The sequence below is a fragment of the Elgaria multicarinata genome, chromosome 11 (assembly GCF_023053635.1).
Source record: "Elgaria multicarinata webbii isolate HBS135686 ecotype San Diego chromosome 11, rElgMul1.1.pri, whole genome shotgun sequence".
Taxonomy (NCBI): domain Eukaryota; kingdom Metazoa; phylum Chordata; class Lepidosauria; order Squamata; family Anguidae; genus Elgaria; species Elgaria multicarinata.
The window spans coordinates 30,903,749-30,930,723 of NC_086181.1; the positions used below are offsets into that span (position 1 = coordinate 30,903,749).

Here is a 26,975-nt window from a genome sequence, read left to right on the forward strand (position 1 = left end):
GCTCCTGGACTGGGCCCACTGCACCACTAGAGCTTCTGGTCAGAGGAAGGGACTGCAGGCCACCCTAGCCAGGCAGTTACAACGGCCACCCATAATCCTCCTGGCTGTCCAGGGAAAGTCAAATGATGGGGTGGGGGTGGGGGCAAGAAGATGGGTCGAGTTGCTGACTTCCCTCTGGGCAAACCTGTTACTGGGCGACGCTGTCCTGTCCTCCCTCTATGCCTCCCAACCTCTGCTGTCCAGCTAGCGCTTGACTGAACCTCAGGCATCACTTGACTTCCCAGGCCAGGAGGAACGTGGGCTGAAGAGGCAAGCTCCCCCTGCAATGGCCTATGGCCCTCTCTTCCTCCCTGGAGCGCAGGGAGCAAGTGCCTTATCCATAGCCTCCAAGCTCAGGCGCCCAGCACCTGACACCCGCATAATAACTATCCTTGCCTATCTTGGCGTTACTTACCTAGATCTCACTGAACACATGCTGGATTTTCTATCATTTCACAGAGGACTGGTTTTTCAAAATCTTTGGGGCACTTTTAGTTTATAACCCTTCTCTTTCATTCCCGTTAATCATCACTGTCATTTTAATAAAATAAATAAATCTGCTAATCACTGCAAAAATACATAAAATAATGAAAGGATCCCAGCCTGCCTTCAGCCAATCTATCTCAAGGTTGCTTCTTTGGGAAGAGGAGGAGGAAGAGGAAGAAGAAGGGGGAGGAGGGAGAGGAGGGGGAGGAGGAAGGGGAGGAAGAGGAGGGGGAGGGGGGGAGGAGGAGAAGAAGAGAAAACTTGTGGTGCCATAACCTGACCCTTGCTGAGGCCCGACACTTTGCTCCAACTCATTTAACATTTTCACCTAAAAAAATTGATGGTGGGTCAGGGTGCTTCCCTTCTGGCACCACAGCTAGACTGGCCCATTCCCCATTTGGCATTCCCAGACAGGCTGGGATGAGGACTGCTTCTCACTTGCTCCCTTCCCTTTGCCCCAATACTCACTGAAGCCATCAGCTGGTGGGAAGGCATCAAGTCCCGGTTCTGCTGTTGAGCCCGGAGAGGGGGCATCACCGTCGGGGGCTCCCTGGGAACTCAGCTCATTGGTTGGTGTCTCCTACATACAGAAAAGGCAAAAGATGGTGGCAGAGCCCCGTCCCTTCACTACTGGCTCCTCCCACTTTTGTTCCGACCCCAACATTCTTACTTGGCTATTACACACCATTAAAATAAGTGTTGCCTACCAGGGTGCGAGACTGTTCTCTATTCTTTGAGCTGCTGCTAGCTATTATAGAATATTCACAAACTCTCCAACTACTCAGGGGGGAAACTGTTACCCACAGAATGTCAGTAAGCCGTTTCTGGAGGGGAAGTGAAAAGTCAGTATGGCTAGGATTAAATCAGGTGCAGGAGGAAGTGTGTGCTGTGTGGGCAGGTAAGGAAGCTGAAGTGTGGCAGGCTAAGTGGGAAGGCAGCTTGTAAGATACAGGAGAGAGACCAGAGTCAGGATGGCTGAAGGAGTTGGACAGAGCAGGCAGCTGGCAAAGGCTTTCTACACCATACCAGTGTAGAGGGAGGGAGTGGGGAGGATCTCACGATACTCTGATTGAGAGTTCCTCCCCTTAGTCCACATGCAGGCGTGACATCCTGGGATGAAGGAGGGTGTCGCGCCTGCCATTTTTTTTAAAAAAAAAAATTAAAGGAGATGCGCGCACGTGTACTCCAACTAAAACATAAGTTAAAAAAAATCCCTGACCTCGTTCCCCCCACCCCCAATTCCTCCTGGCCCGGTTCCTTCCCTCTACTGATCCCCACTACTTGCGGGGAGGAGGAAAGAAGCAGGGATGGGCGGCCACACGTCCTGCGGTCTTGGGACAATCCCGAGGCAGCAGGAAGAATCGGATTTTCCCAGGGATTATTTATCCCTGGGAAAATCCATTCTTGTCCCTCCTTCCTCCTGGTAATCCCCGTGCATCATTTGGATGCACAGGGACTCGGCTGTCGTGTTTCTCAGAAAGCTCCCGCTTTCGATGGGAGGCAAATGATGAGGCCTGCTAAGTAATCTACAAAGCTTTTATTAAGCAACGAACATCTCTTCTACCTGAAGAGAGTCTAATCTCTTGGAAACGTCAAGGCAAAACTATGCAAACTAAGCAAGATAATTATCCACTCAAAAAGAATATGAAACCACTTCCCAAACTTCAGAGCCTGGTGCGGAGGCAGGTTCTGGCGCAATCCTAGTCGGACCGACTTTCTCACGCCTTCCTTCTGCTCCGTGCGTTTGAGCTTCCTGCAGACCCTAGCATCAGCTAGCTTGTCAGGACACTCTCCTCCGGAAGAAAGCTCACTTCCCACTGAGTGTGTAGGATTTGGCCTTCAGGAGATAAGCTCTGGAGAGGGCTGACTCCCAGCCCGTGAGAGCTTCCTCCCCCACTGGTACAGGCTGGCTGGTGTCTGGCGCTGCGTCTTCTAGTTCTGAATCTGATTCTGATTGATTACCTGAAACACCTTCTCCCAAAACAGGGGCAGTAGGATGACCAGCCCGGATTTTCGGGCTGTTGTAGAAACGGCCTTAGAAACAAGGACCTGAAGTCCCTCTCACTCCACTTACATACCCACAACCCTGGTCCTCCTCACCGCTCACCTGATCAAAGAGGTAGACGGTGACATCATCAAAGAAGGAGACCATCTTTCGCTTGCGGTCAAGCTCAGCAGCCGCCTCCTCAGCCGAGCGCGGCGACTTGAGGAGGCCACGCAAGTTGCGAGCATCATCGCTTTCGCTCACCACAATGGGGACAGCCCTCCCTGCGCCTCCAGCCAAGCCTCCTTCCTCTTCCTCTTCGGCGTCCTCTTCATCCTCATCCTCGGCCGCCGTGGCCGCCTCTCTCCCTCCCAGCGCTGGGCCCTCCCCCAGAGCTGCTCCTTCCCAAAACGGCCCTTTCCTTCCCCCGCCAAGCGGAGGGAACGTCTGCAAGGCCAGAGGGGGCAGCGACAGAGACAAGCGGGACAACTTGGCTGGAGGCAAGCGTCAGGCATCGAAGGTGAAGGGGTGGCAGGAGCCAAGGTTCAGAGAGGTCAAGGAAGGAAAATGATAGGGAGGCGAGGCATGACGGATTGGGGTGAAAGAGACAGAAAGAGAGTTATTTCATTAAGAACGTGTCCCTAGTATTCCGGCCCCAAAATTTCTCTCTCTGTCTTTCCTCTTGGATTACAAAGCTGGCCTTACAGTTGACTCTAGTTGGGTTACAAATTTGACCTTAGAGCAGAGAGTCACAGGATGTGGTCTGTGGCCCACGAGCTCCATGCAAGTGGTCCGTGGAAAAGTTTCAGAACCGTCAAGAATATCTGTCTTTGACTCTGCAGTTGATTCCCCCTCCCCTGATAACAGAGACTGTATTGACCAGGGCCAGATAATCTAACATGCTAACAAGATCCTGTTGTAGGCAGAGATGTAAAATGTCTGGGAAATTTTGAAGCCATGAAAAAAACCATGGGGGTTTTTCTCGGTTTTTTGTGGGGGAGGACGAGGACAGAAATTTATGGAAAACTTGAAAAATGCAATATTAACACTTACTTGTCCTCTTTTTTAGAAATCATTTGGAGAAGTAAATATATGAACACCTTGTCTTAAACATTTGATTCATCATGCTAAAATAAAACATTCCATAATCCATTTTCCCTTCAATTTCTTTCAATTTTTCGGGAAAAAAACAAAAAAGGCTTTGGGAGAAAACGGGGAAAAGCAGCTGTTTTCCGAATTTTCCAGACCTTCACATCTCTAGTCCTGAGTCTTATGAGTTTCATAATATGGTGCTGGTGCAAAATACGAATACCCTACACACACACACACACACACACACACACACACACACTTACCAGTTAAAGGCAAGGCTATGGTTACTAAAACGGGAAGTATACATGAGCTTTGATTTGTAGAAGGAAAAATATGTTTATGGAGCGGTCTGCTGAGACCCCCCGCAATTTTCAAGCGGTCTGTAGTAAAAAAGCAAGTGTGAGACCCGCTTCTGGTTCAAACCTTCTAGTCAAGTACCTAGAGGACTGTCTAAACACACAGAAAGCCCCAGGCTGGGTGCGCAGTGGCGCTGCATTGATAATGCAACGCAGCAGCAGACAACGCACACCTACCCTGGGGGCTTTCCAGCAAAGCTGCGGAGAAAAAAAGTCAGGGATTTTCCTGCTTATCGTCCATTCATTTATTTAGCTCCTTTTTAAAGCCATCTGAGCCAACGGCCATCAAAAGATGGTGGCAGCAAAACCCATAACGTTGTAAAACGTAACGTGAAAAAGTACATGTTTGGCATCTCCTGAACCTACTGCCTAAGGAATTTACTCTGTGATATCCCTTTGCAAGGGCTAGTAGTTATTATAACTGAGGGCGGAGGGGGGGGGGTTAGTTTCCATTAACTTCCCCAACCTGGTGCCCTCGAGGTTGTTGGATTGCATGGCTTGTAATGATGGGTGTTGCAACCCCAAACATCCGGAGGGCACCAGGTTGGGGAATGCAGCTCTATCAGGTCATCCTTCTAGGGTACAATCTTATGCATGTTTAGACAGAAAGAAGGCCTACAATTCCCAGCATTCCCTAGCCAGCAAAAACAAAACCCAATGCTTGAACTTTTTCTCCTAGGAAGATGTCCAACCCATCGGTTATTTGAGTTGCCCCTTCTCTGCAACTTTTTCTGTCTCTACCATATACATGAAGCCACACCACAGTTTCATGCAACGGCATTAGGATACGAACTATTTTTTGCACATTAAGGAACCCTAAAGGGAAAATCCAAAATCACACACAGACGCCGTCGTGAGCTGGAGCTCCCTTTTAATCAATGGTACACAAAGGTGGAGGATGGAGGCAAGGAAATCATCTCCGGTATTCTGCTTGTTTCTCTCCTCTCTCCATCCATCCCCCTTTCCCAGAGCGCACGGTGGTTACGCCGCCGTCTCCCAGATAGTACCTCCTCCCAGATTGATGCCCCCTGCACCACCCCCACCACCCCACACACGTTCTGCTGCCAGAGGCGAAAGACAAGATGGAGGCCTCACATTCCACGTACAACTGGACTGACGGTTGAACCTTATTTCTGCACTGTGGTCAGGAGAGAATCCTCCCCTGCATGAAGGCAGAAGACTAGCTTAGAGGGCCCAGGGCAGGTGGCGCGACACACATAGCTCTGCCCTCCAACGCCCCTCAGTTTCTGCCGCCTGAGGCAAACGCCTCACTCTGACTAACGGTAGGGCCGGCCCCGTCCACGGTTGTTTTATACTCATCTTCCCTCCTTCGTACTCCCAACCCAGCCACAGATGGTCCCCTTACCTTTGATATCTTCACCAGCTTGGTTCATTGGGACACCGGGCTCCTGCTCCTTTTTGGCCTGCTCAGCTGCTACATAACTGTCTTCCTGGGCACCTTGAAGTTCTACCACAATGGGCACTGCTACACTTTGGGTCTCCACCCAGTCAGGCATCTCCCTGTCTTTCCCTTTTTCTTCCTCGCCCTCTGGCCACATCTCTTCAGGTTCTGCGCATCCCTCTTCATGTTCCTCCTCCTCTTCCTCCTCCTCCTCCTCCTCCACTTTATCTTCCACGCCTTTGGGCCACTGGGAGTCCACCGCATCCCCGTTGTGGCTATGCGTGGCCTCCTCCGCCTCCTCCTCCATCTCTTGCCTTTCCTCTGGCTCCATGGTCCACAGCCTGAGGACAGCCTGGTCCTTCAAGGGGGCAACCGGAGTCAGCCCCAGTGTTGGCATCCGCTGGCCACACAGCAGCTTGCGCGTGACGTTCTCTTGCAGTGTGACCAGCAGCTGTTCCTTGCACACCTGGACTACAAAGCCTCCATCCATAGTGGGCTTCTCCATGGGTTTTTCCTCCCTGTTTCCAGCAACAGCAATAGCTGGTGCCTCCGCAGGTTCCGCCTCCCCGTCCGAAAAGTAGGCGGAGTCACGATGCGGCGTGGCTGGCCCCAAACTCCTCCCCACCTCTTCCTCTAGCTCCGCCCCTTCTTCACTCACCGACAAGGTCAGGTCACTAGTGGACTGAGAGATGGGCGTTGTCGGGAGCTTGCCGGAATCCTCTTCGGCCTCGAGTTCTGCCTCTTCTCCGGACGGTGGCGGCGGCGGCTCCTCTTTGAAGATGAACTCAGGCGAGAAGGTGCTCTCTGTTTCGTAGCCACTGTCACCAAATTTTTGCCCTGGAGAGGAGTAGTGGGATGCGGGGCTGCAGACATCCGAGGAACTGGTGTTGGAAGGAATGTCCAGGGAATCTACCGAATCGAGGGTTCCCCTTTGCCGGTCGGGGGCCGCTGGGGAGAGGCTGAGGGTGGCAGGGCCGGCGGAGAAGCCATCGATGACTTCTGGCAGAATGGCAATCGTCTCCTCGTCGTTGCTCTCAGCCAGCGTGGACAGTGGCGGGATCTCTATGGGAACAATCACATGGCAGCAGCCAGACGACATCGCTGGGAAGGGGGATCCGGGTGGACGGGCGCTTCCCCCGCCTCTCTGCTTTGGGTAGTCTTGAAGCTCGTAGGTCTTCACCGCGGCGCCCATGAGCGGGTCGTAGAATTCGCCCCGCTCCCCGCCGTCTCCCTCACAGTCCCTCGGGGGCAGCATGGGGCAGTCAGAGAGAGAGCCCCGCTCCACCTTCAGCGAGGAGTCATCCTCGGTGCCATAGCTGTCGTGGTGAGGGCGCCGCAGGGGGGGACCGTGGTTGCTCCAGCTGCTCACCACGTCCCCCCGAGGAAGGGCACACGTGCAGCGGACCCGGGTGCAGAGCGGGCAGGGCAGGAGGTTGCGGCGGCCGCCGCCAATGCTGCTGCCGCCCCCGTCGGTGCTGCTGCCGGAGCTCTGGTCCTCCATCAGCGAAGGCTCCTGCTCCCAGGAGGGCGAGCCCTGGAACTCCGAAGGGTCCCCTGCCAGCGTCTCCCCAGCCCCTCGTTCTTCCATCATCTCTGCGTCCCAGCTACGTTGCTGGTCCTCCAGTTCACGGTACACCGTGAGCAGGGACTCAGCAAGGAAAGCTTCCCCCCCTGCGGTTGGCGTCTCAGTCAGTGACGTCTCTTGGATCTCACCGTCCACGTGGAAGGGGTTACTGTCACCGCCACTGCTGCCCGCCAAGAAGGGGTTGGTGCTGGGCTGTTCCTGCGGCCGATAGGAGGCACCAGGGCAGTCCCAATCGGAAGGGAAGAGAGGCTGGGGTGGTGAGCCAGGGCTGGGGGCGCAGACGGGCCCATCCCCACTGCCGTGGTCTTCCAGGCGGATGTAATACTCGCTGCTGACTGAAGGGCTGCGGGCACTGATCACCGGCACGACACTGGGGGTCTCCAGGCTGTGCCCGCGCTGCACAGCCTGTTCGTAGAAAGGGTTGCCGCCCGGTACAGCCAGCCCCCCATTGCTAGAGGGGTACTCGGGCGGGGCCGAAGCAGGGCCCTTCCATCGTCCCAGGCGGGCCTTCTCCCACATGTATTCAAAGTTCAGCCCCCCGCTGCTTTCCGTCACCGTCAGAATGTCGTCCATGTCGCCACCGTGGAAGCCGTCCAGGAGTGGGTAGGCCGAGATCTCTTCTGACGAGCGGCGGTGGCGGGCTGAGGAAGAGGAGGCCGGAGGCGGGGAGGAGGCGGAGGAGGAGCGCTTGGGCTTTAAGGCGCTCCAGCGCCATTCGAAGCTCTCCTCCGCCTGAGCGTTGGAGCGCTCATTCAACAGGTAGCTCACCTGCAGATGCAGCTCTTCCATGGTCGGGCGGTGGGAAGCCGGGAGCCAACAGGACTGCATCACCTCATACCTGCAGCAGGGCAAGGAAGGAGGAAGGATAGAGGAACAGTCGGAAAAAAACAGGCAGAAGTAGGAGGGGGGGACCAGTTGGGGAGAAATAGCCTGAAAGAACAGTTGGGGGGTGAAGAATGGGAACATTCCCAAAAAGTAAAAAATCAGAAAAGAGTTGCGAAAGGAAGAAGAGCAGTTGGAAACGACCATAACCGGTGATCACTAAAAGGAACAGGAAGAGATAGAAAAAGAGAGGCAAAATAGTGGGAGCTTGAGAACTATAAGGACAGGACCCAGTGGATGAACAAGAAGGAGAAGAAAGGTTAAGCAGAACAGACAGAAAGCTGGTTGGAAGCCAGAAGAGCGAGATGGAGGTAAAAGGAAGGCAAAACTCAGAATAAAGCAGGGGTGGTTGAATCACCAGAAGAGTAAAAGGAATGGAGGTGGAAAGAGCAACCTGACATGCAAATGGTTTAGAGAGGTAGGAGAATTGTTGTGATATAGCAACATAGGAAGCTGCTTCATCAAGAGCATTAAAATGAACAATGTGCCTTGATCTCTGTATCGATCGCGGTCAATATTAGCTGTTTGTGATTGAGCAGTTTTAGCAGTCAGAACAAGCATGAACTCTATATTATTCCTGGACATTCATGCTGGCAATTGTGATGAGTAATTTGGCATTTGGGTTTTGTTTTGTTTTTAATTTAAAAAAAAATTGAAATAAAAAGATTTTCAGAAACACCGCAAGCTGCTTTATAGTTCTAGCCAGGTTCACACACTGGCCAAGTTTGTCAGAACACAACACACATTTTCCACTTCAGCTGAATGCAGCCGTTTTCTACAGGGTAGGTTATTGGGTCGTTTGAACGCAGTGCATTTTCCGCTAGGTGGCTTGTTAACCATGCAGTGTGGTTGATTTTTCTCGAACAAGCCATCTTGAGAAGCCATGGCTTGTTGTGGGGTTGTTTAGGGTGGTTAACAAACCACAGCACATGGTTAAGGAGCAACCCTGTGGAAAATGCAATGCATTCAGACAACACAATAACGTCCCCTGCGAAAAGAAACACTGCGTTCAGACAACACGATAACTCATGTTTCAGTAACAACCTACACTGGGTGGGTTAATGTGTTGTATGAACTCAGCCACTCAGTCGGACACTTCTAGCCCAGTATTGTCAACACTGACTGGCAGCAGCTCTCCAGGCTTTCAGGCAGGAGATTTCCTAGTCCTACTTGGAGACTCCGTGCAGGGATTGAACCTGGAACCTTCTCTGCAGGTGCTCTAACCCTGAGCTTCCTTCAGGCAGCAATGGAAAGAGTAACCAGAGGACTACAGAACTTTCCACAGAAATGTCGGACGTGGAGACGGAATTGGCATCTTTCTTTTTTAAAACGTCCCGTGAAGAGAAGCATTGCAGCAGTGGAAAGGGAAGGCACACAAGGTTCAAAATAAAATTACAAAGGAAAGGAAACATTTTGGATGGGTCATCAGTGCGGAGAGAGAAAATAGTTTTGCTGCCGTGGGCCCCTTTTGTATAAAGAGCTAGATGAGCTCCTGCACTTGAGTGGGATGACGGGGAGCGCATGGCTTCAAGCAATTCATTCTTTCTGAGTACTAGTGAAACAGCAAGAAAGGAATCAGGAAAATACACACACCCCATGCACCCAAACTTTAAACCACCTAGAATTTGTGGGGCAGCTGCACCCTTAGAAGGATATTAAAAACACCCAAAAGGAAATCCACAACCAATTAAAAAACACCACCACCACATGGAACAGCTGCTGGAAAGATGGTCTGAAAATACAAAGCTGGAAGCAGAGGGCGCAAATTAATTTGCAGAAGGGTAGTCTGAAACTACAAAGCTCAAGGTGGGTTGGGTTGGGGAATTAATTCACAAACCACTGGTGTAAGTTGAAGTGATCTAGGAAGAACAGGCAAAGAAAAGGCGAAAAGACACACCACAGCCAGAGGAAGTCCTGCCAGAATGACAGGGTAGGGAGAGAAATGGGCAGACAGTCGGAGGAACAGTCGGAGGAACACAGAGAGGGAAGAATGGAAGAACATTAGGAGAAACGAGATGGCTAAGTAGAACAACCTTAATGCCCAGGGCAACATCCCAGAGCCAAAGGCTACCCTGGAGACCACAACAGTTGTTGATAAAGGATGAGGGGAGATCCAGAGGAAAACAGCCCGGCAGGTGGGTCTCTTCCTCTTTGGTTGCGGTCCTGGGCCTCATCTACACCAAGCAGGATATTCCACTATGAAAGCGGTATGAAAGTGGTATATAAAAGGCAGGAGCCACACGACTGCTTTAGGGCGGTATTGAAGTGCACTAACAACTGTTGGGGTCCATTGACACAGACCATATACCACTTTCATAGTGCCATATCCTGCTTGCTGTAACTCCTGCCTTTTATATGCCGCTTTCGTAGTGCAATATCCTGCTTGGTGTAGATGAGGCCCTGGACAAGAGGGATTTGTTGGAGCCCACTAGCAGCAGTGTAGCGAGAGTTGGGTCCTGGGGTTACAGACCAGGGCCCCGCAGCCCAAGGCCCCCACAAATAAACACCCAGAAAGCGGCAGGTACAAAAGCAAACTCCCATTTTAAGCCTCTAGTCATGATGGCACTATGGGGTTCATCAGACGAGTGTTTTATTGCACGCTCACTACTGCCCCCTCACAGTTTTTCACACAGTTTTTAGACGACGACGTCCGTCACAAAATGGACCCTTTTAAATCCAACTTTTTCTTTTTAGGAAACAGAATACGCCACCATTTCCTGCTGTGTGCAGGAAAAGTGGCGCGCTAAAAACGCCCCCTGAATGGGTCATGTGGTCTTTGTTTACTTCCTCTTTCTTCTCCAGGAAGAAAGAGGAAGTACTGTGGGACAGGAGCGGGATCAGAGAAGCAACGGTAAGGAACCGTGATTTCACTCCCCCATCTGATGACACTCTATGATTTGTGAGTTTAAAATGCAACATTGCACATGCTCAGAGGTTTGCATTTTTAAAAAAATCAGGGCCGACAAACAGGTTTTGCCGGTGTCGGTGTCCTAGACCAGGAATATTTTGTTGTTGTTCTAGGCCAGGAATAGTAGATGCAGTTTTAAAGCATGGAATGGCGGTCGGAGCAGGTGGGGGAGAGAAATGTTAGCTGTGTGCTTCACAACAGGGGTCAGACACAGGGCCGTCACAAGAGGGGTCCCCATAAGACCATGAAGTTCAAAGTCTGAAATGACCTCCGCGTCTGGAGGAAGGACTCACCAGTAGTCAGAGTAAGGAAGCTTAAGGCGTGGCTTGGCCAGTTTCATCTGCTGCTCCTTGATGACGAATGTCAGCACCTCCTCGTCAGAGAGGTGCCGGTAAGGCTGGGACCCAAATTCAAAAAGCTCCCAAATGGTCACCCCCATAGACCTGGCAAGGAGGCAAAGAAGAAAGAGTCAAGACAGAGAGAAAAGTAAGTCTCCAGCTCAGATCCATGCGCTCTAGCTCATGACGTAAGGAGTAGGGGGGCGACACATCTTGCATCAGGGCCGGCCCTACCATGAGGCAGAATGACACAGCTGCTTCAGGCGGCAGATGCAGGGAGGCAGCAGCAAGGTGTTGAGGAGAGGGCTATGTGCCAAGTGGCCTGCCCTGTACCCCCTAAGCCAGCCTGCTGCTTTTAGGTGCGGGGGAAGTTGCTGTACTATCGCCAGCCTTGAAGAAAGATTCAAGTGCCAGTCCATTGTACATGGGATGGGTGGGGGTGCCATCTTGTTCTTTGCCTCAGGCAGCAAAATGTCTGGGCCTGGACCTGTCTTACAGGTACTGGGTGTGGTCTTGCAGCCCCTTCTTTACATAAAACAAAACCTCAGCCCAAACGATAGAGAAAAAGGTGCTCTGTCCAGGGCCGTGGCACATGGCAGCCCAGGAATCTGTTTTCAATGCTAAAAAAAATTTTATATTATAAAAATTTTTATTATGGTTTTATATTATGGTTTTATAATTTTATGGTTTTATAATTTTATATTATGGTTTTATACTGTTGTTCTATATTATGAATGGTTTTAATTTTTGTGAACCGCCCAGAGAGCTCCGGCTATTGGGCGGTATAGAAATGTAATAAATAAATAAATAAATAATAAATAAATAAATAAATAATGCCTCTGAGAATATGCAGGTTGCATTTCTTTCACCACTAAGCAACTGCAGTCTGTCTCACCACCAGTACACCCACACTTAAATGAACTCAAAAATTTCAAAAATGTTGACTGCATACTGGGCAAAATGTTCAGATCGCATGCTACTGCTGAAAACTTTAGTAACAGTACCCATAAAGTCTGCAGCAGTAGTATGAGATGGAACCTTTTACCCAGTGCTGAGCTGAAATTAACGAACAAATTCAATGTTTTTGACATTTGAGTCTGAGATTTCAGAATTCCAAATGCTGATTTTGAGAGGTTCTTTAGGGCTACCCCTAAATTATTTTGAGAGACTTCATGAAACTTTATTTATTTATTTGGGTGCCCAATAATATATGTTCTCTGGGTGGGTTACTGAAATTTAAAACAATAACTTACAATATTAAAATATAGCAAAACAGTAAAATGCTGCATAAAAATTGTTCTTTTCAGTAGTAATAATAATAATAATGACAATAACGCATAGAACAATAAAACCATGAATCAGAAATTAAGACCCCCAGATTGTCAAAAACACACACTGTTTAAAAAGCCTGGGTAAATGAAAAGGTCCTCACATATTGCCAAAAAGACCACAAAGATGGCACCAGGCAAACCATTGTGGGGAAACAGAAGGCCACAACGAAGTCAGAGTGCCACCACCAAGAAGACCCTCCAAAAACTCAACAGGTTCAAAATTGTACACCCTGGGTCTCCCCACCCCATAAAATTTATTAATTTTTTTATTTTATTTATTAAAACATTTGTATCCTGCCCTATATCAGAAGGATCTCAGGGTGACATACAGATAAAATCATACAAAGAATATAAAACAATAAATATACACAGCTAAAAACAAATTAAACCATTAATAAGCTAAAACCAGTATAGAATTTTAAAACAGCAAAACCAATTAAAACAATTAAAACTATGTACAGGCACAATCCTATTTATGTTTAGCATGCCCCAACATGCATTTTTCCTGATTAGTCATGCATAGGATTGCCGCCTAAACGAAACATCCATAACTAGGAATGCTGTGGAGGGAAATAAAAATAACTAGAGAGAAATAATTTTTAATCTTTGCATGGGAATCCAAGTTAGGAGCATTTCCTTGAGAATTTTAAAACCACGTTTTTTTCATATCTTTCCCAGTTGGAAGGTACATCTGTGTTGGGGTGTGACTAAGAATGCAAACCGAAAGGTTCATTTATTTATTAAATTTATTTTATTTATTAAATTTATATTCCACCCCATAGCCGAAGCTCTCTGGGCAGTTTACATCAGATGAGTCTGAAATCCCGGACCCTTACTGGGGCTTTCTTCTTCCAGTTTCTTGGTGGGCTTACAATAGGCTCGTTTAGGCTTGAAAACTTCCTTTCTCTATAGGGTCAATAAAACGGCGCCATCTACTGGCTGTATTACAGCGCAATGCCGGCATTTACACACTGCCAATATGCCACATGAACTTTTATTTCAGTTTATCTCTGATCTTTTTAAAAGCAGGATAAAGCTCAAAAGTGTGGAAGGCACTCTGGAGGCTGACGACATCATGTAAAGGACCTAGAAACTTCCTTGAGTGGCCAAACATAAATGTGATCTAAAAGCCTTGTGTAGAAACGTTCTGAATTACCCCAAACACAGATATTACTCACCAGACATTACTCTCCTTGGTTTGATCCACAACCATGAGGTTCCCGTGCATCTCATCCAAGAGCTCTGGAGCAACCCAACGCAAAGGGATCCAGAGCCGGTCTGGAGTGATGTAATAGTCTTCCTACGAAACAGAAATGAGAAATGGCGCTGGAGCAGAATGGGCGTTTTGTGAAATGTCGGTGGACATTGCCACGACACAGGCTCTGAACAACAGGCCTGGCCGCGGACACTCCCTGCTCAAGCTAAGCCACACCACTTGAGGAGCCTGAGGCGAGGGACAACCACCACCTTTCTCCAAACTATGTGGAGAAAGGAGTCAAATTGGAAGGATTTCAGTAGTAAATTAAAACGCTGTGAATTATACGTACTGAGGTGAATTATTGTCAGAGTGGGTTTTAAATGTAAATAACTGCAGATGATAATTGCCAAAAGACACGTGGGATTTTTGTGGTAGTTAAAACAAACTGATTAAAATTTTATTTTAAAAGTTCACAAGCTTTGTTTCATAATAAAACAGTTCAAAAAACCCTTTTTAAAACCTCTCATCCAGTCCTTTCACTCTTCTCATATACGCTTTCCTTTCTCTCACACATTCGCTCTTGAACTTTCTTTATTATCAGTATTGATTAATATACACCAACTGACTATCTGCACACCACCCTCAAAAGACACCAGTCTCTACACTGAACCTCAAATTCTCCAGAACCCAAGTACTCTACACACCAAGTGCTAACATACAGAGCTAACACAGAGAGAGCTCACAATCTCCTCAGTCGTTCCCTTATATATCCTCCTCCTCCTCCCAAGACATTCTAACTCCACCCAGTCAGGTCAACATTCTCAACACACCAGACTTACAAAGGCTAGACATGCATTAGGGAACTGACTTGTGAGGTGTAATGCCACAGGCATACGTGACCATGTGGATGCTTTTGTGTAATTATGATGCCCCTATTCTCACACCAGTGACTGCCTAAGCTCTTCGTTATTCTTCTCCAGCTGCTGAGTCTTAAAGTGCTCATAACAGTTGCATTTAAAAGAACAGAAAAATACGGATATTGAATAGAATGTTTGATCTCAGAATAGATCTGACTAGCGGAGGACATCTTCCTCCTCCTTGCACCACCCACTCCTCTGCATTATCGACACCAGGCCTTGTTCTATATTTTATCATCTTCCTTTCTTATTAAATTCCCCGTTTCCCTTCCCTTTTTTCTCAATCCTTCTGTTTGCTTTCCATTTCTCTTCCTGTTTTTTTTGTTTGTTTAACATTTCTTAACTCTAATACCCTAACAGTCAAATTAGCAGGTGTGAAAGTGCTAATCGAAAATAATTTAATTCGTAAGACAGAAAACTTAACACACATCAGTGGCATGAAGGGAAGGATGCAGGAAAGAAAGCCATGGGGGGAAAAGAGGTTTGCATTTGTAGGACCACCATCCACTTGTACAAGGGTGGTGTAGTGGTTAACGTGATGGACTGGGACTCGGGAGATTGGAGATCTAGGCCTTGTCTACACCAGCCGTTTATTCCAGAATAATATTGAGGCGTGTCCAGCAATTTTGGACATGTGTGAGAATGGGCGTCCACCATTTCTGGCAGGTTTTGATTGGTTATCTGTGTGTTTTGGTGCCGACTGTGTGTATTTTTTTTTAACACAAACGTATCAATGCGCAGGAGCGCATCTCCAACAGAGTTCCTATCCTCCCCCCACTGTGTTTCTGTGTGCCTGCGCTCGTGCGCATCTCGGAGGAGTTATTAAAAAAAATTAATCCGTGCCCTATACCTATTTGCCCAGTCCCACCCACTCCTCCCAATACACATTCGGAACCTCCCTCATGAGGCACACGTCCTCCCGCAATGGCGCTCCTTTACACGCAGGAAACTTCCCTCACGTGTGCCCCATGAGGGACAATTGCAGAAACAGGAAACATTGTCAGTCAGCCCCTAATGGAGTGTGGGCCCTCAGCACGTGCCCAACCATGCAGACTGTTAATGTCAGCCCTGGCCTTGTGGTACGGCTCGCCTTGTCTCATACCTTGTAGTTGTTGTGCGACAGCCCGTAGTCTCCGACCCTCACTGTGAGGTCAGAGGTCAGCAAGCAGTTCCGAAGTGCCAGATCGCTGTGGAAGGGATAACAATGCCAGTTAGCAACACTTGAAGACTTCAAGTGGGGGAGTGAACAGTCCCTCTCTTCTCCAGATTTCCTTATTGTTAATTTATTATTATTTATTTATTTCATTTATTTCCCGCCTTTTTTCCTCCAATGAACCCAAGGCGGTGTACATAATCCTCCTCCTCTCCTGTGAGGTAGGTTGGGCTGAGAGTCTGTGACTAGCCCAAAGTCACCCAGCAAGCTTCCATGGCCGAATGGGGACTAGAACCTGGATCTCCTGACTCCTCGTCCAACACTGTAGCCACTGCACCACACTACAAACATCTCAGGGCTCATTTACACCAAGCAGGATATTCCACTATGAAAGTGGTATGAAAGCGGCATATCAAAGGCAGGAGCCACACTACTGCTTTACAGCGGTATTGAAGTGCACTGACAACTGTTGGGGCCCACTGACGTGTACCATACACTGTTTTCATTCCACTTTCATAGTGTTATATCCTGCTTGGTGTAGATGTGTCATGGGCTCAGTACCACTGTAAAGCAGTAGTGTGGCTCCTGCCTTTGATACACCACTTTCATGGTGGAATATCCTGCTTGGTGTAGATGAGCCCTCACTGAACATACCAAAGAGGAGTGGGTAACAGGTTTCTTTTTGTAATATATTTTTAGATTTCTTTTTATCCCACCCTTTCTCCAAGTTAGCTGCTCTCAGGTGTGCAGGACTGTGCCTCCTTCTAGCACGGAGACAGGAAAAGGGGTGACATCGAGGGAGCGGCCACGCATTGGGGACAATCTGCCCCACCGCCACCACAGTTCCACACTCCTCTTTTAAGCCATCAGAATCCAGTTTCATCACGGAGACCTCTAGAGTTCTGGATCTAAACCTCCCCCCCACAGCGCTTACATATTACCTTCCTGAAGAATACAAGAATTCTGATGGCCCCCAGCCCTGGTTCCTACCTATGGATGTAGTTGTTTTTATGCAAGTGCAGTACTCCCAGTGTGATCTCATAGGCCATGCGCTGTAGCGTGCTAAGGTCACGGGTCAGCAGGTCAGGGGTCATCCCATCCGATTTGCGTTGAGCTCGAAGGTAACGTTTCAGGTCTCCCTGAAGGGACACACTGAAATTAGCAAAGCTATGCAAGGTTTTCTGTAGCTTCAAGAAATTTATCCAGAATTTGGCAGATTAAAATGTCTGCATAAAGGAGGAAGAGGAAGAAGAGCATTCATTTCCTATTCGAACTCAGTCCATGCTGAATGGGCTTTACTCTGAATGGGCTTCATGAAAATGCCACGTAACTGAATTTTGTTATATGTCATCACAAAGCCCGTTCAGAAGAATTGGCGTCACTCCGAATCTCTCTTACACAGACACAAAACAGAAAAGGAACCTAAAATTCTTATTGTTGTGTCGGGTAACATGTAATCAAAATTTTCAATCTCAAAATCAACATTTTTATTTCGCACACACATATTCAGAATTGGGATCTGAGGGCAAGATTTCCACACATAGACCTGAAATCTGGATTTGGAAATGAGAGTTTTCCCCAAACAAATTCCAAAATCTGTCTTCGGGATTCAGGGATAGTTGCAACTAGGCTCAATATCCAGATTTTGAGGCAAGGGATTTCTACATATAAACATGACATTAGATCTTTTGGAGGAAGGGTTGAACAATTGCCACATTATACATTCGAAATGTAGATTTGAAGGAATATCCGCACCCAGACAACCATCTGGGGTAGGACAGAGTGGTTGTGTGTCCAGCTTTAGAGAGGGCAGTCCTCTGTTTGAAGGTATCCTCTGTTTGAAGGGATACCCAATTCAAGTCCGGCATAAAGGTAAAGAACCATAAGAAAAGAGAATGGGGGAAGCAACATCTGGACAACAGAGTGAGCAGCCACACAGACCACCTGGTCACCTGCCCTATGAGGGTGAGGTGTATTGTATTTCTATTCAAATTATAGTCATTATTGCTAAATCTGTATATGAACCTATACATTATTACATGCAAATCTGTCCTCATTTTAGGAAATGCAACTGAGGAAGCAAGACGTTCAATAGGGAATTTCTCTTCCACACACAAATGCAAAATCTGACAATCTGAGTGAGACAGGTTTTCCCGCCCAAACTTATTTTGGCTTCCATTTACTCACCAGCTGGCAAAATTCCATGATAAGCAAGAAGGGGATGGTCTCCGTGCACAGGCCGAGGCATTGCAAGATGTTTGGATGCTGGAGGCTTCTTGAGGGCAAGGGGTGGATGGAGAGAGGCAGAGCAAGGGGAAGAAAAAGGAAGGGTTGACTCAATTTATCACAAAGACGGGGCACCTGTTTCAGGTAGGGCCTCCGTTTTTGAATGATCAACGTGTCCCTCAACCTCAGTTTAGCCTTTGTGCCATCCAGGACTCCCATAAGCCTCTTTACCAATGTCAATCTCCTCAAATCCTATCAACATGCAATAGAGGAGAGTTTTCCTATCAACATGCAAAAGAAGGGAGTAATGGCCCTGCTTCCCTACTCCCTGCTCTTAAAAAAAAAGAAGAAGATCCTGGCTCAACAAATACGACAACACATGGGAGAAGGAAGGACAAAATAGAACGCAAAGAAGTAAAATGAGACTTCTAAAATAGCTGGTCACTCAAACAAAAGTGTGGCGCTAGCTTGCCTGGTTGTTTCTTTTCTGTTCCCTCCGACCCACCCCCGTAGGTACTGTATGACTACCACCCCCGTAGGTATGACCAAGCAAGAAATCTGACTTTCTGCCAAATAAACAGACAAAATCTCAGCATCCAACAGATTTTTGGTGCTTCCAGACAGAGGGCTCCTCACGCTACTGATCAAAAGCCATTGTGCAGCTCTTCTGCCCTTTCCTCCTCAATAGATTTTTTTGTGGAAAGAAAGGGGGGGGGGAAAGAAGATGGAAGGAGTGGCAGGAAAATATGGTGGGCTACAAATGAAAGTATTACAAATGGAAGACAATGCCTTTTGGACACCTCCCCACGACCCACATTCACAAAGTGTTGTGAATGAGGCAGGGCGATTACAGAATAAAAGCCTCGTCTGGAAGCACCGACTGATATACACGGTGAAATAATTTAAAAAGTACTTTCCAAAGTTATGCTATAGAACATTAGAGCAATCTATGATTTGGGATCCCTCATTTGGCACTACTGTAGCCACCCTTGAGACAGGGGCAGCTGTTTATATAAGGGTCCCCTGCCCCATGGATTATTTTGGCCCATTTCAGTTTCTCCAGCTCTCCTTACCGATAGGGCTGGGCCTCTGACAAGAATTTCCTCTGCTCCAGCGGCCCTGCGCTCACCCGTAATTCCTTCACTACCACCTGGGCAGGGGTGAAATCCGAAAATATTTCGCCCAGAATTACCTGTGAAACAGGAAAAGAAGGCGACCACCATGAAAACCTGAGGCCAGGTGACTACATGGAGCAGATCTCGCCAGTTCTGAAAGCGGGCTACTAGTTCATTTCCAGGCACAATTCAAAGGCCTCATCATGGCCTATAAAGCCCTAAACAGCTTGTTTGTTTAAGGGAAGGGCCGCAGCTCAGAGTGGTAGAGCACTCTGTGTGGAGAAGGACCCAGGTTCCGTGGTATCTCCGTGGTATCTCCAAGTAGGTAGCTCTGCTGCAAGTCAGTGTCGACAATACTGAACTATAACCATAGTAGTAGGCGTAGGCTGACCATATGAAAAGGACAGGGCTCCTGTATCTTTAATAGTAATGTAGAAAAGGGGATTGCAGCAGGTGTCAATTGAAGTGGGTGAAATGCCCTCTTTATCACAACAGTTAAAGCTACACTAGCTATATTAGAGTGGCCAGATACAAAAGAGGGCAGGGCTTCTGCAGCTTTAACTGTGTTGATGAAGAGAGAATTCCACCCTCTTCAATTGACACCTGCTGAAATTCCCTTTTCTACATTACAGTTAAAGATACAGGAGCCCTGTCCTCCTTTTCATATGGTCACCCTAAGTAGGTGGCTTTGTATGGTTTTGCAGTGCCTGAATGACTGTCTTTTCCATCTTCAGGAGCGATCTGAAAGACTGACTTCTTGGCTCCAGTTCATTCCTGACTCACTGAGGTTTAATAAACTCTCTTTCTCCCTTGCCTTTTCCTTCTACCCAAGAATCTCCAGAGCATCCTAGGAAGGAATCTTGAAATATGGCTTCCTAGGATGCTCCAGGGACACTCTAGGAACGAGGCTTCCATGGCAGGAACCACAGAGCCTGTTCCTAGAGTGAAGCCCTGCCAATTTCCGACAGCGGCCGATGTTGGGGGCTGCAAGACCAGGCTTGGGGGGGGGGGCTTTTTGAACCCGTGTTCTATCACATGAGCTTGTCCAAACCTTGTAGTCATCTATGGAGCCCCTCTCTGTGCGCACATACACACACTTCCAACACGAGCTGAAGTTAGGCAATTGTTGACTGGAGACAGGGCCTTCTCAGGCCAGGAAGCTTGTCAGGCGACAGTTGTGACGTCACTTTGGTGCCAGCTAAATACCTTTTTATTTGCCATGGGGGGAGGGGAGAGTGGAGTCTGCAAACTTGCTCTAGGTTTTCTTTTATTCATTCCACTGGTCACTGTGGTTTGTTTTTAACTGCTGCTTTTTGCTATTTTTTCCCCCTATTTGATTATTGTTTTAGTTAGTTTTTATGTGTTTTTATTCCTCTGTTGTTGCCAACTGCTTCAGTAGTCTTTTACTGAAGGACAGCCTAAAACTACCTTTGATAAATAAGAATTAAAAATCAACGTACCATGATGGCTCTCCCGATTTCTTGTGCTATGCTCACACCACTTATGAGGTAAAACTAACTCTCCTGTTGGAAAGAACCTTGGATTCCATTAGCCGAATCCCATCCTTGAGTCACTCCCACAACAGGATCAGAAGAAGGTCTCACTCACCTTCCCAAACCAGCCATTTCCAATCTCCTGCAGATAACTGAGGTGCTGTCTGCTGAGTCCTAGGTGTTTCACCAGATCTGAAAGAGGACACAGTGCTCTATCAGGGAAGTCAAGGACATGACACACATGCCCCAAAGCATTAAGGGGCGTGTGCCATAAGCATTAAGCTCCCACCTCGATCCTCCCCTGTGCCTCAAAGCTACCAGGCAAAAGCTTGTTGTGAGATAAGATAGAGTGTTTAAAGAAATCCCTGGAAGGCAAGATTCTTACAGCATGTTCACTCAACAGCAGTTCCAAGGGGACTCTGGGAACTGTAGTTTGTTTGTTTTTTGAGTATCCAGGGAAGTATTCTCAGCATGCTCTTGAAACCAGAATTTCATGGTTCTTTGGTTGTGCATATTCACACAACCATTTAGAAATGGTTGTGTGAATATGCCTCCTGAAATGAGAGTAGAAGGGGATGGTCTGACCTAAAGCAAGAGTGAATTGGACATAGGACTTCTGGGTTCTCCAAGAATGGAACTGTGTAGTCTGAAACAAAGTTGGGGTAGATGTAGAGGGGGGTGGGGGCAGGATTGCTTCATTATCCAATGGACCATGAGTGTAATTTTCATCAACAGGAATATAAAGACTATAGCTGGACAGCGGACGATGTCAGCCTCACGAGACATGAAACAGCGTGGAGGAGAAACAGCAGGTCCCATATCAGAAGGGAAGTGCAGAGAATAAAAAACAGGGACCAGAAGAGGAAGACAGAGGTCAGGTTCATACATAATGAAAAGCCACTGTGGGTGAATTTCCTGGGAGGTGTGTCATCCCAATGGCAGCTGCCATTTTGAATTTTTAAGCTATAGCACAGGCACACAGTACCTGCAAGGGTAGATATTTAAGTAGTTAATGAGCCATCCAGAAGTCATGGGCTGTTTTAGGGTTGCAGGTAGCTTGTGAACCACCCCAACAACTCACCCTCACCAGATTCACATGTAGCAGCAAGCTATGACAAACCCTTGCCCTGGCTCAAATATTCAAAATGGTAGCTGTCGCCACAACAACAACCCCCCCAGGGAAATTCACCCATGGTGGCTTCTCATTATGTGGGAACACAGTCAATAACTGGGTTTGCACGATAACTTAAGGGAAAATAAGCCACTGTGGCTTATTTCCACCCCACCCACCCCACGCATGCTGATCGTGTGCCAGGGGGATTTGCATACTTACCCTTGGCAGCACGGTTTGTTGTGTTGTGCGAACCTGGCTAGGATGATTGAAGCCATGGGTGGCTTGTTACCCATGGCAACAAGCCACCGTGTCCGGGGTCACACGACACAAAAAGCTGCGCTGCCAGGGTAATTATGCTAATCCCCATGGCATGTGATTGACACACATCCAGGATGTGTGGGGGATAAGCCGCCAGGGCTAATTTCGCCTCCGTAATTGTGCAAGCTGCAATAAGAATGAATGTAGTCAGCCAGAGATGGGGCAGGCACAGAGATAGCAAAATCATGAAGTGACATACCACTAGAGGACTTACTGGCACTTCATTCAAAAATGAAACTGGCTTTCTACTATAACTTCCCATGAAAAGTATACAAGGTTTGCACCACAGAGGTGCCAAGCCCTAGAGCGATGCCGCTATACAACTACAGAAAATGACGACACGTAACCTCTGTCATTCTAACCTTTTGCTACCTCTGTGAAGCGTGACCGGTGTGGAAGACATTAACGATGAAGAGGAAGACAGTCGCCTCCTGGCCCCATCTCGTCACCCACCCACCTACACCCTCAGGCAAGACTCTTACCTGTTTTGGGCATCTGTTGGTTGGAGGATGGGAGCGAGACCTCAGAGAGAGGCAGAATGTAGACATCTGGGATAGACTGAGAGGAGGACGTCTCCTCTGCAGGTGGCGTGTACTCTCCAGAATATTCTTCTCCGTCAGGGTTCTCAAATTCCTGCCAGGTGGGCAGAGGTGAGTGTAAGGATAATTAACAAAGAAAAGTCCTGAAGAATCTTAAACGAAATCTGAGGGCATTTCTGGTGTTGTTGTTTTTTGACATTATGCCCCAATCTGCTGTCTGAGATAACAGCCTCATTACTACCTCATGGCCTTGTCACCCCAGAGTGCAGGAAACAACAGGCAGGCCTTTAAATCAGCCTTCCCCACCTGGTGCTCTCCAGTTGTGTCAGACTACAATTCCCATCACCTGACATCTGGAGGGCAGCAGGTGGAGGAAGGCTGATTTACCTCAACATTAAACTTGCAACTACAAGTCCCGGACCCAGGATGCGGTTAAGTTTAGCTTTATTATTTAATAAACAGAAGCAACCCCATACCTCCTTTTAGCACCCAGGAAAGGCTAGATCACGTCCTGCCTGCCTCATCCCCCCACAACCTGGCTCACCTTGAACCCCACATCGCCACGCTTGCAGCACAGACAGGTGAGGAGGAGGAAGATAAAGGCCAGCAGTCCTGAGCAGGAGATCAAGACCACAGCATAAGGAGGGGCCAGGGGTGCGCGGCCCTGGGATAAACCATCTAGAGGGAAGACAAGAGAGAAAGGAAGATGGGATAAGGAACCCAAAACAGCGCTTATCGTAGCTAGTTCTGTTTGTCCATTAAAGAAACCCGGGGGGGGGGGGATCCAAAAGCCTCAATAGGCATGCCTTTATTTGGACCGGCGAAAATGTCCTAAGGTAGTAAGCAAGGTTTCACATTTTCCAGAATTCTTCAGTAGGGCTGAGACGCAGGACAGATGTCTGGGGGGTCTCGGAGAACGAGTTTTTCAACCCCAAGATGAAAGCAAGACCTTTGGATTTCCAAAACTTACATGTATGTTCAGGATATGAACCAGTCATCTCTCCCTCTACAAATCTTCTATCTGTAGTTCCATACTTTTCTATCCCTATACAAAGATCCCTCCTTCCATCCATAGCCAAAAACTTTTTCCCACATTCACTCCTGCAATATCTCTCTCCCACCCCATGCCCCCCATTCTCTCCTTCTCCACACACAGTTCTCCCTCCAAACATTCCCTCCATCTACTAATTCAGGCCTGGCACCAGGTGCAAAGTTAAGCATCACCGTCTATTTTCATAGAATCATAGAACAGTAGAGTTGGAAGAGGGACTATAAGGCCATCCAGTCCAACCCCCTGCTCAATGCAGGAATCTGCCTTAAGGCATACCTGACAAGATGGCTGTCCAGCTGCCTCTTGAATGCCTCTAGTGTGGGAGAGCCCACGACCTCCCTAGGTAACTGGTTTCATTGTCGTACTGCTCTAACAGGAAGTTTTTCCTGATGTCCAGCCGGAATCTGGCTTCCTGTAACTTGAGCCCATTATTCCGTATCCTCCACTCTGGGATGATCGAGAAGAGATCCTGGCCCTCCTCTGTGTGACCACCTTTTAGGTATTTCACTGCTGCCCACAAGCCTGCCCTCTCACCATAAGCTCACCCGGCCAGGCAGCGGGCAGCAGCCACAACCATCTTTATTATCCCAGAATTCCACTGGGCCCTAACATGCAACCAGAGGCATTCTGGGGTATTAAAAATGGAGGCTGCAGCAGCAGCAGCAGCTACACCCTGTGGTTCTTGTGAGAGAGCCAAGCAATTTTTTAAAAAATGGATATATGTTTAAATGGATAACACTGTTAGCCCTGGTAGGCCTTCTAAGGCTCACTTGCCCCGGTGTTTGCTCCACTCATGACAGGCTTGCACCAATGGACACTTTCTATTAACCCTTTTTTTTTGGTCCCATATAAGGCTCCATTCATACACCCTTGTCCTGGCCTCTCACCCAGTCCATCTGTTAAGTGCCTGAAACGCAGAGCTTTGCCTTGGACATCTGTAAATGAGTTTTTCAGAAGACATATGTTTTATAACTCTTTAACTGTCATGACTCCCCCCATTCCCCAGCAGAAGGATCCTGGGAATTGTAGTTTCCTGTGGGCATTCTAGCCCCACCCTCCCAAAAACTACAATCCCCAAGTTTCTGTAGGAAGGGGAAATGACTGTTAAACTACTTTACATCTGCAGTTACAGGGTGACCATGTGTCCTATTTTACAGAGGTCATCGATTTGAAGATGAGAGAGAAGGTGGGCCTGCAAGCAGCCTATCAACTGTTAGCACCTGAACAGCAGATGGATCAGGCACCCAGCTCACCTGGGGGGGGGGGGGGTGTATAAGCAGGGAAAGCCCCACGGTGGCTGTGGATCTACACTGCATCAGTTAAATGACACAGGCACAGCACCGCAGCCAACACAGGGCTTCCTTGCGATGCTGCGGTTTGAAAAAGCCGGGGACTTCCACCACCTGACATTGCTCTGGGGCCAATCCAAGATCAACCTGGGGGCAGTGCCTGGTGGAAGGCGACTGGCAATTGGTCACCTTCCACCAGGAAGAGGGTGGGGTCAGCTCCAGTACCCAGATGGCTGCCCAGAAATCCTGTGCTCCCTCCTCGGCATCGGGATTACCCAACACCACCCTGGGAGAGGTTAAGTGCGGGGTTTGAGAAGGAGGTGGCGTCAACCTGGCGCCATGAAGACAGAGCCCTGGACAGTCTTCCCCACCAGGTGAGGTGTATTTCTTTCTAAATTATAGCCCTTATTTCTGAATTGGCATCTTCACCTATACTTTAGCACAGTGGACATTTTATGTAAATCTGTGTCCTCTTTTTTAGTGATATGCTTCCTCTTTAGGGGCATTGTGTAAGTGGCCACCTGAGTGTGATATTCCCTTTGTCCTCAAACTGTGCACACAGCTACTTTTCTAGAGGGCAGACCCAACGCTACTTCCATTCTCTAGGAATACTTTGGGGATTATTACAGTGGAGATCTCCATTACACAGAGGAAATCCACCTGGATTTTCTAGGAAGAATCTAAAAACAGGCCTCTTGTAGCTTGTGTAAGGGAGGCCCCTTTTTGCTGGTGAAGCAGAAGCAAGCCCATTACCCAATTATGATTAGCCAGACCAGAGTAATCTTTTTTTTGGGGGGGGAACCTTTTTTCCCTATGGAAAAGAAGGTACCAGGAACCAAAAGTTCTATGGTCTGCCGAGTCCCTTTAGCACTCAGCCCAGGATTCCCTACCGTCTCTGTGACATCAGAGTAGGCAAGCCAGTGGCAGTGCAAGAAACACCTAGCACGTGCAGGCTGCATTATGATGTCACAGCATGTATAGAAAGAAAGATGGAAGGGAAAGAGAAATTAGAAAGATTGTACATGAGATAGAGCAAGCTGAACTGGCAAGAAGCGTGAGGGAAAGATGGCTTTGATTTTAAATTAGTGGAAGATGTTCCAGTTGCGAGAACAGCTGGGATTATAAAGTCCTCTAATCTCTAGTAATGAAACAAGACTCATTAGCTACCTTGTCAAGAATAGGCTTGAATTTGTCTAATCCAGGGGAGGGGAAGACAGACCTCATGGCCTGACAGTCCTTCTAATCCAACAATGCTTCAGAATTCACCAAGGGAAACAAGCATTTGTTTATCATAGAAAATAAGAGCCTTACTGGATCAGATCAAAAGTCCATCTAAAAGTCCAATAACACCCTTTTTTGCAGAGTCGCCAGCCAGTTGCTTCTGGGAACCCATAAGCGATGTTCCCTAGTCCTACCTCATGCATATATACACACACAAACACACTCTATGGCAAGGTTCTTAGTTGTCCCCATTTTACAGATGAAGAGCTGAGCCTGAGAAATGCTGACTCGCCCAAAGTTGCTCAGGACATTCACGGTGGAGTTGTGGGATGAACCCATTTCACAGCCACCTCCAATACCACGTCCAGTGGATGGGGTCCTGTCGCTTATATGTTCCCAACAACACATAGCCACCCATCCACCCCTACACCTAATCATCCATTCCGCCCACATACACACCTTCCTCTCTCTTTCAGCCTGTTTTCTCAACCATCATCCATTCATCCTTCTCTCCTTGCTGTCATGAAGTCCTCCACCATCTTCTCCATCCCAAGCACATTGGTTCTTCCAGCACCCCATGTCACTCACACCCCTCCATGAACCCCACAGCTCCCAGGTGCCTATGCCAAGAGCTCATCCAAATCGAGTCACGCCACTCTTCCCAGATGGCTGTCAGACCGAAGACGGCTTCATGTGAAATATTCTGGAAGCCACGGACCTCCCAAGCATAGACCTCACGCCCACCTCACACACTCATGCTCCTTGTTTTCTTCCCAGCCAAATATTAAACCCAGATCTCCGTTATGATCATGCTCCAATCATGACTGCCCCATCACTATGTATAAAAACATCTCTGCCCCCACCCCAATGCAATAACTTCTATTCTTGTTCCCACCCACCACCCACCCCCGGGATACTTCAGGTTTCCTCCATTCCCA

At 48.1% G+C, this 26,975-nt stretch overlaps 1 protein-coding gene across 1 annotated transcript in view; it reads right to left on the reverse strand.

The window, feature by feature from the left end:
- Positions 1-26,975, reverse strand: part of LMTK3 (lemur tyrosine kinase 3) — a 33,574-nt gene that overhangs the window by 6,054 nt on the left and 545 nt on the right. The window contains exons 2-13 of the mRNA XM_063136519.1: positions 23,021-23,154; positions 22,420-22,570; positions 20,621-20,697; positions 18,971-19,089; positions 17,859-17,943; positions 16,662-16,810; positions 15,621-15,705; positions 13,582-13,703; positions 11,028-11,177; positions 5,324-7,782; positions 2,633-3,003; positions 994-1,105 (exon numbers count right to left, since the gene is read on the reverse strand). Coding sequence (XP_062992589.1) covers positions 994-1,105; positions 2,633-3,003; positions 5,324-7,782; positions 11,028-11,177; positions 13,582-13,703; positions 15,621-15,705; positions 16,662-16,810; positions 17,859-17,943; positions 18,971-19,089; positions 20,621-20,697; positions 22,420-22,570; positions 23,021-23,154 — 4,014 coding nt within the window. The remainder of the gene's footprint in view (positions 1-993; positions 1,106-2,632; positions 3,004-5,323; positions 7,783-11,027; positions 11,178-13,581; positions 13,704-15,620; positions 15,706-16,661; positions 16,811-17,858; positions 17,944-18,970; positions 19,090-20,620; positions 20,698-22,419; positions 22,571-23,020; positions 23,155-26,975) is intronic.